At 45.4% G+C, this 11,184-nt stretch overlaps 1 protein-coding gene across 1 annotated transcript; it reads right to left on the reverse strand.

Annotated features, from left to right (window-relative positions):
* Positions 1-680: 680 nt before the first annotated feature.
* ATP5PO (ATP synthase peripheral stalk subunit OSCP) lies at positions 681-9,001 on the reverse strand. Its single transcript, XM_059720727.1, has 7 exons — positions 8,905-9,001; positions 8,731-8,781; positions 4,274-4,384; positions 3,468-3,597; positions 3,107-3,219; positions 1,085-1,171; positions 681-870 (listed from the first exon to the last, which is right to left on the reverse strand). Exons 1-7 carry the CDS (start codon positions 8,932-8,934, stop codon positions 757-759), a joined length of 636 nt encoding a protein of 211 aa, XP_059576710.1. The 5' UTR covers positions 8,935-9,001; the 3' UTR covers positions 681-756.
* Between the last annotated feature and the right edge of the window lie 2,183 nt (positions 9,002-11,184).

An 11,184-nucleotide genomic window follows, 5' to 3' on the forward strand; every position in this document is an offset into this window, starting at 1 on the left:
AATTTGTCCCATACCAAAGTACATGTCCAGGCACATGCAGTGAGGCAAAAGCCCCAGCTCAAATTTGCGCCACTTCTATTTGAACTGCTGCAAGTACATATGCCTGCATTTGTGGACATGCCCCAAGGGTCCAGTGAGTCCGATTTTGTTAGTTTTTTCCTGAAGTGAATTACCTTGTCACAAAATGCTGCAGTTTCAGCAGTGCACCTTGCTTCTGAGGGACATCAATCCTTTCCTAGTTTGGCTTTTGTAAGTAGCTAAAAGAGGAGAAAATTAACTGGTGAGGTAGCTATTCTACAATGTTCAGCTGGCAGCTACAGTACTGAACATGTCTCATTTTCAACTACTGGGAGTTTAAGTATTAACCCATTCCTGCCCTTGCAAAATCTATTTTACTGGTACTCATAAAAACCCTTTTGCCAACAGCAAAATTTAAATGCTGTTCCTGAATTAGAGTGCTAGAGGCTGTAATATACAAGAACTCTTATTTGCTTGAGCAATTTTAAGTTTTTCCTTTAGCTTATTAGCAACACTCAGGCTAAGGTGAGTAATAAACAGCACCGAAGTATGGCTTTGTAATTAAAGCTCATTATTACTTTAATTAGAGCCGTTACTGCCTCCAAATGCTGCATTTCAGAGTTACTGAGCAGACTCTGAATTATGAACACCACTACAGTCTATTCAAGGACAAATATTTTTATTGTTTCCAGATTGTATTGATAGGTCTCACTGTGAAAAAAACAGTAGGATAATGTGTTAAACAGCTTCTTTCATGATTCTGGTCAGTTTCTGAATCTTGGTTTTTGTGGACATGTCAACATATCTCTCTCCAATGCTGACAATCATTCCACCCAGGATTGATGCATCAGTCTAAGAAAAGAAAAAGATTAAACAACATTCTATTAGCCAGATAGTCAGTGGTCAACTTCTTTTATGCAGTGAAGGAAAAAAATTGTAAAAAATAAGAATTCATAAAATACTTGAAAAAATGTATAACATCTTTCAGTGAAGACTGTGGCTAAGGGTCTACCTACTGGTTATGGCAAGACTTAATAAAGTTAATTCACAACTCATTAATCCATACCTTGGTCTCCAGTTTTAGGATTTCTCCTTTAGCCAGAAAGCTGTTCAAAGTAGTTTTCAGCTCAGCAAGACTGGCTTCATCCAAGGGCTGGAGGAGGGGTGGGGGGAAAAGCAAAGAAAAAAAAAATCAAAGAAATAGAAAAGAAGCAGCATTTTTCCCAACACTTTAAATACCTGAAATTTTCTATTTTGAGTCTTAACAGACTCAGCAGAGTAGCATTTGCTTTGCTTTGGGACAGTCTCTTAGTTCCACACAATTCCATTAGATATTTTACCATTTACGGTTATGTTTCCAGCAATACTTTGAAAGCAACACCTTGTGAGCAAGACATTAAATTCTTTTATCAATGCTCCTGTTTCACTGGCATCTGATTGGCAAGACTGCCTACACTACACAAGGAAGTTATTTTTTTGCTGATAACATTGAATACAGAGGACAGAGAAAAGTAGTCATTGGGGAGTGCAGTTTCCAGCTTTGCAAATGACTTCTTGCATGCCTTGAGCAGTCACCTCAATTCCTCAAGTACTGAGAGAAATTTTCCTAGTCCATGTACATGTAGCAGCAAGGATCAACTCCAAAACATTTACAAGGAGGACTTGGATACTGCAGTGATGAGAGCAATATGGAGACCCACATAGATTCCAGCTGCAATATTGATACACTGAAAAAAGTGATAACAACAGTCTAATTTAGCCACACGACAGCAGGTGTGGCTATAGAAGTTTTAAAGAGCGTGAAGAAATGCATGCACCCAAAGTACATACAGAACTGTGTTTGTGGTCACAACAATTTTTAAATTGGTTGGACAGCAAGTTAATGTCCAACAACTGAGACCACAGAAACCTACTGTACGCTTGTAAACAGAAAAAAGAAATGAATTATTTAAATCTGGCTAGGCAAATCAGAGCCCTGCATAAGGTTTTGACTTTTCCAACCTTAGCAGTTTGGGGAGATGGGACACAAAAGCTTTTACCTACAAGTGAATAACTTATCTGGGAAAGTGCCAGACCTAAGAGTCTCCAACCACAAGCTCTAAAGCTGAAAAGGCTCCTGCATCAGTTTCATTTTGAGCATGTCAACAGCAAAGGGGAGTAGGCCTGCTTGCACTTTTGAGAAACACCCCTTGTCACCAGTACTGCACATGGTGAAAGATACAAGATAAGCTATAAGCAGCTCCCTAAAGCAAAGTACAGGCCACCATAGGCTTTCAGTGACATTTGCATGGAAAGTTGATTCCTGATTTCTATCTATTAAGACAAACATTCACAAGTGACTATAAATTTTGTTTAACTACTAGCATGAGCTACTGCTCTGATGAAAGGGACGTGACATTTGGGGGAAATGAAGTCCCCCCTTTTTGTGGTTAAAAAAACCACAAGTGAAGCACCCATATCTGAAAGAAAGTTGACCTTTCAGTTACTAAAAAACGGTAAATTTTAGTCTACTAAGCTGGCAAAGCATTCCTCTTATTTTACAAGGAAGAAAGATATCCATTTAACAGGGGTGGGGCAAAATGCGGCCCCACCAGGCCATTCTATCCAGCCTGTGGGGCCCCTATAAAATTTAGAAAATTAGTATTTATCTGCCCCTGGCTGCCTGTCATGTGGCCCTCGATGGCTTGCCAAAACTCAGTAAGTGGCCCTCTGCCTGAAATAATTGCCTGCCCCTGCTATAGAAGTTAACAAGAAGTAGCAACGACAGCAGACAAAAGCCTACTAAAATAGTAGGCTATTTAAGTGTGAACCTCCTACTGTCATGGTTGATTGCATTATTAAAAACGAACTTACGGTTTATAAGAGCTGGCATAGTGCAAGCACTGGGAAACAACACAAATCTAACAAGCTTTATTTAGGAAAAAGTAAAGAAAGTGTGTAAGAACTCTGCTCTTATTGCTGTGAACATGTCATGCTCCTCATTTCACATATGTTCTTAACTTTCCTGGCTTAGGCTTTCCAGAACAATAAACTAGAATACAAACATTATCTCTTCCTGCCAAACTCAATCTTGCTATTCCTTATCTACCTGAGCTGTGGTGACCGAGCAGAGCACTTCTCCACGGTATGCACTCATGATCTTTCCAAAAGCAGAAATCACATCAGGAGTTTGATGCAAGCGACCATTTTCAGCAAGCAAATCTGGAAAAAGAGGAACACACAGAAACAATACGTGAGCAAGATCTTTTGCTAAGTTATATATATAGAAAGTACATTCAATACACGGTGTGTAACAGAAATCCATAGCATGTACCCAAGAACTTCTATAACTATTTTACGTAGGAAGACCTCCTTCAGCATGAAGGCACTGTAGTATTTAATTCTGCCAGAGCATGACAATAATTGCCAATCAAAAGTTCAGACTAGTTAGAAGAGAAATGCTTACTTACTGACCAAGTTGACAGTGATGGGGGACAATCTTTCTTTTACTACGATATCATTTACAGTTTTTTTCTTAATTGCAGCCTTTATGTGAGGATTCAGGACAACACTGGCCAATTTGGGATCCCTCATAAGAGTCTAAGAAGAACAAAAAAACCCAAAAAACAGGCTTACAAATAGAAAGAACACTGTATAGCTATTGGTAACATATACTTGGAAATTCCACGTTTGTTTAGTTAAGCAGAACATGGACAATTTGGGTATTCAAAGCCAAGTAGAAACTTTCCCATTGTCCTACTGTAAAGCTTATGAAAAAAAAAAAAAGTAGACCAGAGAGCAAGAGCATTATAAGCACATGTTCTATATAATGTACGTGCATAATTTTAAAGTTTGCAATGCTCAGAATTTGCTAAAGAGCTAGGGAAATTCCTTGTCCTTTGCTGGAAACTATAAGTAAGTTATCCCCAAACAACTGTAGTATCATTTAGATTCTTCACACAGGTTCCTAACCCACCATGAAAACGAGCGTTTGCAAATTAACCATAAATTTCTGATTGAGGTACTCCAGCTGTTTGCTTTTATTTTAAAGGGCTTCTCTCCCATCAGTTCCTCAACACACTGACCAATTCTGGGTAACTGGAGAAGCCACACTCTTTGAAATAGCAGCTTATTTTTAATTCAGCAACCTGCCAAGTGGGTTGCTAACCACTTTGATAAGAATGATCCATGTTCTACAGTAATTTAAGATTAAATGTTACAAGAACCACACTATCTTGTTTAAAAAAAAAATGCAACAGAACAAAGCTCCCCTTACCAATACTCGACTCAGTTCCTTTTCCATCTGCTCCAGTTTCTTCTGCTTAGAAGCAGCAGAGTAGAGAGCAGTAGCATAGCGACCTTCTATTCCATACACCTGGATTGGAGGCTTGAAAAAACAAGAAGGATCAAACTCCCTGGACCTTGAATGACATTAAGCAAAATGCTCCTTTTTGCTCACATTTAACAGCAAGGCATTATTCAGCTCCCACAGCTGATAAGAATTTGCTTGAGGTCTACAACAGCAGCTGCCACGGTTACCATTTAATTAAACCTAGAGTTTCTGGTTATTTGACACTGTGCGTGCCAGGCCTGTGGTACCTTCAGCAAACCAGAATACCAATCATTTGAAAGTCCAATCATAGATTCATAGATGCTAGAGTCAGAAGGGACCTCAATAGATCATCGAGTCCGACCCCCTGCACAGGCAGGAAAGAGTGCTGGGTCTAGATGACCCCAGCAAGATGCCTATCTAACCTCCTCTTGAAGACCCCCAGGGTAGGGGAGAGCACCACCTCCCTTGGGAGCCCGTTCCAGACCTTGGCCACTCAAACTGTGAAGAAGTTCTTCCTAATGTCTTGTCTAAATCTGCTCTCTGCTAGCTTGTGGCCACTATTTCTTGTAACCCCCAGGGGCGCCTTGGTGAATAAAACCTCACCAATTCCCTTCTGTGCCCCCGTGATGAACTTATAGGCAGCCACAAGGTCACCTCTCAACCTTCTCTTGCGGAGGCTGAAGAGCTCCAGGTGCCCCAGTCTCTCCTCATAGGGCTTGGCCTGCAAGCCCATAACCATATGAGTGGCCCTTCTCTGGACCCTCTCCAGGTTATCCACATCTCTCTTGAAGTGCGGCGCCCAAAATTGAACGCAGTATTCCAACTGCGGTCTGACCAGTGCCCGATAGAGGGGTAGTATCACCTCCTTGGATCTGTTTATCATGCATCTGCTGATGTACGATAAAGTGCCATTAGCTTTTCTAATGGCTTCGTCACACCGATGACTCATGTTCATCTTGCAGTCCACTAGTACTCCAAGATCCCTTTCTGCTTCCGTGCCACCCAGCAGGTCATTCCCTAGGCAGTAGGCATGCTGGACATTTTTCCTCCCTAGGTGCAGCACTTTGCATTTCTCCTTGTTGAATTGCATTCTGTTGTTTTCTGCCCATTTGTCCAACCCGTCCAGATCTGCTTGCAGCTGTTCCCTGCCCTCCGGCATGTCCACTTCTCCCCACAGTTTTGTGTCATCCGCAAACTTGGACAGAGTACACTTCACTCCCTCGTCCAAGTCGCTGATGAAGACATCGAAGAGTATTGGTCCTAGGACCAAGCCCTGCGGGAACCCACTACCCACACCCTTCCAGGTCAATACCGACCCATCCACTACAACTCTCTGGGTGCAACCCTCTAGCCAATTCGCCACCCACCAGACTGTGTAGTCATCCAAGTCACAGCCTCTTAACTTGTTCACCAGTATGGGGTGGGATACCGTAACAAAGGCCTTCCTGAAGTCTAAGTATATGACGTCAACCCCTACGCCTGCGTCCAGTCGTTTTATAACCTGGTCATAAAAAGAGACTAGATTAGTCAGGCATGATCTACCTGCTATGAACCCATGCTGGTTTCCCCTCAGCATAATTTTTCCTGCTGGGCTCTCGCAAATGTGAGCCTTGATAATTTTTTCAAAGACTTTGCCAAGGTGGAGGTGAGACTGACTGGCCTATAGTTGCCTGGGTCCTCCTTCCTCCCCTTCTTGAAGATGGGGACCACATTGGCCCTTTTCCAGTCCTCCGGGACCTGGCCCGTGTGCCATGAGTGTTCAAATATTCCCACCAGTGGCTGCGCAACGACGTCAGCCAGTGCCTTTAGTACCTTCGGATGGAGCTCATCCGAGCCTGCTGACTTGAACGCGTCCAGTTCCTCCAAGTGCCTCTGCACCATCTCAGGGTCTACGCACGGTAGTCTGGCACCCTGCTGCCGCCTCTCTACCATCCCAGTGAGAGACTCGTCTTGCCCCTCACTTAGGAACACAGAGGCAAAGAACTCATCGAGGAGTTCAGCCTTGTCCCCCCTGTTCGTCACCAATTGCTTCTGCCCATTTAGTAGGGGTCCTATTCCTCCCTGGGCCTTCCTTTTACTCTCTATATAGCTGAAAAACAATTTCTTGTTATCCTTAACTTGGGATGCCACCCTCAGCTCCATGGTAGCTTTGGCCCATCTAACTGCCTCCCTACAAGCGCGAGCAGAGGAGGTATACTCCTCTTTGGTAATCTCTCCCTGTTTCCACTTTTTATATGTTCCCCTTTTAGCCCGTAGGCTGCTCTGGATTTCTCTGGTCAGCCAGGGAAGCTTTCTGGCCCCTTTCCCTCTTTTTCCTCGCATTGGGATCGTCTCCCTCTGTGCCCGAAGGATCATTTCCTTAAGGCACAGCCACCCTTCCTGGGCTCCCATCCCTTCAAAACTCCTACTCTGCAGTGCGTCCTTGACTAATCGCCTGAGTTAATTGAAATCAGCTTTCCTAAAGTCTAGCACTTCCACCCTACTAGTTACCTTACCCACTTGACATCTTATGATGAATTCTATTATTTGGTGATCACTGTCCCACAGGTGACCATCGATCTGTAGGTCCCCTACCATGTCATCCCCCGTTGCCAATACCAGGTCTAGCAAGGCATTCCCCCTAGTGGGACTATGTACCTCCTGCATCAGGGGGTACAATCGTTCTGACTAGAAGTAATCTCTGAAAATGCAGCTCCAGCCCTAAGATTCAAACAGGAAATTCACATAAGATCTAACAGAACATTAATTATAATTTTTGGAAAACCAACTTGTGGTGCCTCCCCAGTATGAAATAAAAAGCAGTAAGTTTAAGTCCATATTGTACTTTTACGGTTATAAATAACGTGTTTATCAGCATTGATGTTGGAAATTTCAGAACAGCCCCACAGCAAGGTCTTTCCATGTCCTTCAGGATTGGTCTGCAGTGGGGCAGAGGCCACGAGCCGCTGGAAGCCTGTCCTACTCCCAGACAGGACCCGTTTCTCAGTGCACATACTATGGCTTCCTCATGTCTGTGTCACACTGAGTGGGAAATCTTAGGGCAGCTGAGACACCTCTGCATTTAGCTGGCTGGAGGCAGAAAACTAAGAACCAAGCACTAGCAGAACAAAGGTAATCTGCAATCAGCATGTTTTTCTGGGGACCTGCAATTAGAGGGGCTGGTGAAAACAACCTGGTCTGAAGTGGTCAAAGGGCACCTTGATTGTCATCCCACTCCAGTGCACTCTAGGAAACATGCCATGCCTCACAGTTGAGCTCAGTGGTTCTCCATCTTTCTACCCTCCGTGTCCCCTTCCAATAACCCTCTGAAGTAAGTGCTGCACCCCCAGTTGAGAGCTGTTGAGCTAGCATCTAGTTAGAGCCATAGGGGAGGGGAGTAGGGTAGGACTTTTCAGCATCCTAAAAAAGCCAGGCTGGACAAGGGGCTCCAGAGGTCATTTAGTCCAACCCCCCAACCCTAGCCAAACTTTCCTGCACCATCCTTCATCTACACTCTACGTATACTGTTGTCAACCCTGACACAACACAGATCTAACACCCTAACCTGCCGCAGGTAAAGCAAAGGAGCCATGGCAGCCAGCATCCTGCTTCTATGAAATGTTGGCAATATTTTCAGGAGGTCCTGGGCAGAGACTGTGTCCTGCTAGAGGAAAGCAACCCCTGACCCGTACCCCTCAGTCCGTACCAAGCTGACCACGGGGTAAAATTCCTTCCTTACCCCAAACCTGGTGATCAGTTTGTCCCTGAGCAGAGGGGCAAACCCCCCTAGCTGGGAACCTCTGGCTTTGCTTCCAGCAGGAGCATTGGAAGACCCCAGCCAGTCCTCAGCCTTGGCTGTAGCCAACACCCAGGACATTTTTACACATGCTTCCAATGTGGTGCTAGGTTCTTTTAATTAGCGACCCATGCTTATTAAGAGCACCCATTTGTCACATTCATCTACACTAAGAAAGTGGTGGCAGTGGGCTTTGAACTTAAGTGCATGAAACATGTTTTAGTTCAAATCACACCACTGCCACGGCAGTGGCGGAAAGTGTTGGAGGAGGGAACCAGTGAAGCTGAGAAAACAAGACAGGGTACAGCTCTGCCTGCATCACCCCCGCCAGAGGTTGCCAACCCACTGGCAGGCTCCCATAGGGCCCAGCTGCTCCCATCTCCCTGCACCCAAGGGAGCAGCCACAGGCAAGGCTGGTCTGCCCCCCGCCAAGGGCCCAAGCCCGATGGCGCCCCTTAAGGGCTAGGGCAGGGGCCACCAACATACGCAGCACTGCGAAGCCGTGGGGGTCCCCTCCCCCGCAGGGGTGGCCCCGCGCATGCGCAGCACCGCCGGCCCGTGGGGGTCCCCCTCCCCGGGGCGCCCCCACAGCACTTCCTTCACCCTCCCAACCCCAACGGCTTACCTTGACGAGATGGGTGGCGGGGCGGACGAGGCCGGTGCTGAAGAAGCGGACCTGAGGGGGGAAGGGAAAAGCAGTCAGACAGGTTAGAAGCACGGGGTTGCCCAGGGCCAGCCGAGGAGGAGCCGGGCCGGACTGAAGAGACAGGCCCAGCAGGGAAGGTGGGGTGCCTGTCACCTTGTGAGAGAGCCTGGCGGCAGCCGCCATCTTCTGCTGCTGCCGGAGGTCACAGCGAAGCCTCCTGTGGCCGGTGCCCGGGACGCATGCGCAGTTGATACAGGCGCGCCGCGGGGCAGGCTGGGGAGGCGAGTCCTCAGGGTCGCGGCTTGTAGTTCTCTGCGCAGGCTCTTCGCCCTGGCGGGCCGGAAACTGCCGCACGCAAGTCAGCCTGGCTGCTGGACTGCTCGGGACCGCCAGGGGCCGCTGTTGCTTCAGCGTCTGGGTCGTTGTCCGGGCAGGAGCGGCCGTGCGATGCTAGGGGGTGGGATAGCGACGTCCCTCAGGGCCAGGGTATGTCCCCACGCGAGCACTACGCGGCCCCCTGCTGAGGGGGAAGGCGGGGCGCTAGGTTCGAGGCCACCAACGTCAACATAAGGCTGTTGTTTCAGTTACTTTGTAAGGAGTCAGGGTCCTGCCACTCGTTACGTACCTTGTGCCATTTCACTGTGAATCGCACAATAAATGTAGACAGGCGGCAGGTGCAAAGGGACAATCACACAGTTAATTGGCGAATCAAGCAATGCATGTAGACAGGCCACCATAAAAATGTCTGTTCTACTATAAGAAAGAGCCAACCAGCTAGTTACAAAGTTAAGAGCTGTGAGAGCTCTCTAGCTGGTTTTCAGCTTGAGTTGGAAGATGTGACCGGGTCTTTAGACCAAGAGCTTCCTAACAAAGAGTTACTTTGGTTTGGAAAGGCGGTGGGTGAGGGCCGTTGTTCTTGAAAAAATGATGCTATGAGAGATCTGCTAATGGACTAGGAAATCAGTTGTCCTGAACTCATGGCCTGTGTAGCTAAACTCGCATGACTGTTGCCCTGAAATGCTTGGCTAGCTAGGCTCAGTTGGTCTAATAAAAGATATCCCATCTACTCAAAGAACGTTGCCTGTCTATGTCCTTAGATCAATGATGGCTATAACCAAAAACCCAGTAGCTAGCTAGGTGCGCTTCTTATAAGATCTGGCAAGCGTTGGGCTCAATTGAAGTGCAGCAGGTAGGGCAGGAGCATGAAGAGCAGGAGATCAGGTAGGGAGCACAGCACAGGGCAGAAAGCAGGAGATTGAGCATGGAACAGGGAGTAGGAAGCAGACCAGCAGATGGGGCAGGAAGGGAATCTGGAGTGTCCCTCAAGAATAGTGTGGGGTAAATATGTGCCCCTCATTGACAGGTATAATTGTCCACTCCCTTAGAGCTAGTTGTTAGGGTCTTTCATATTTTCCCTTAGTCTGTTTTTCATTTATCAGCAGGAGAAAGAATGTTTTTTTAAACCAGGAAAATAGAGTTATAAAACCCTGAAAATTAACAGGGGAATCCAGGAACAACAATTTTAACTTCTGCAGCTGATTAATTTTCAAACTGTGATACCAGAATAGTCTTCTGCAAATTTTCCCAAGGTTGGTTTGCTGGAAGTGTGCACTCATACCTAAATGTTGTTTTGCAGGGGAGGATTTGGGGTTTCCTCTTCTAAATTAATGTAGTAAATGCAGTTACTATATTACAGGAATAATATTACTAGAGCGCTTGTAAAATTCGAATTCATGTTATTGTACCAGTTTGTTGCAAAAGAAAATAACAACATACAGTTAGGGATTTCTAACTTTATTAGCAAAATACCCATAACAGTTTTGATTCTTTTAAGTTAACATATTAAAGTCCTTTAGAGTAATTTAAGGGGAAACAGTAATTTAAGGGGAAACGGGGATGAAATATTTTTTTGTTTGTATAGATGTGTTTTTATATGCAATAATAAGTGCGAGGAATTATCCATAGGTGTGATGTTATACAAATTTAGTTATTTTCATACAAATGTTTGGCTATTTGAGTTGTGCAAAAATTCTAATTAGAACAACTGTCTTGTATTTTAATGAACATGGCTATTAGGGGAGCTGGGAGGTAATTTGTACTGGGAGTTAAACTTTGCTAGTTTGAAGGTGGACATTGGAGATCTGATTCTAAGGGACACCACATGGAGACTCAGAACACCTGAGTTCTTCTCCCAGCTGCTAGAAGCCTACTGCATTTCCTTAAACAAGTTGTCCCTTTGTCTCTTTGTGCCCCAGGTTCTGCATTTGTAAAATGGGGCTAATGATTCAGACCTCCTTTGTTAAGAGCTTTAACATCTGGTGGTGAAAAGTGCCATGCTGTATAAATATTGGGTATTATTGTTGTTCTCTTTTCACATATGCTGTTGTAAACAAGTGTTGAACAGTTACAAATATCCAACTCGGGATCCTTAAA

The sequence above is a fragment of the Alligator mississippiensis genome, chromosome 1 (assembly GCF_030867095.1).
Source record: "Alligator mississippiensis isolate rAllMis1 chromosome 1, rAllMis1, whole genome shotgun sequence".
NCBI classification, from domain to species: Eukaryota; Metazoa; Chordata; order Crocodylia; family Alligatoridae; genus Alligator; species Alligator mississippiensis.

What these genes read in the sequence shown, in the direction of transcription:
- ATP5PO (XM_059720727.1), bottom strand. Translation starts at nt 8,934, where the DNA reads ATGGCGGCTGCCGCCAGGCTCTCTCACAAG. An exon ending in AGGAACTGAGTCGAGTATTG is followed by an intron (nt 3,598 to 4,273) that starts GTAAGGGGAGCT and finishes TGTTCTTCTTAG; the next exon opens with ACTCTTATGAGGGATCCCAA. An exon ending in TCCTAAAACTGGAGACCAAG is followed by an intron (nt 871 to 1,084) that starts GTATGGATTAAT and finishes TTCTTTTCTTAG; the next exon opens with ACTGATGCATCAATCCTGGG.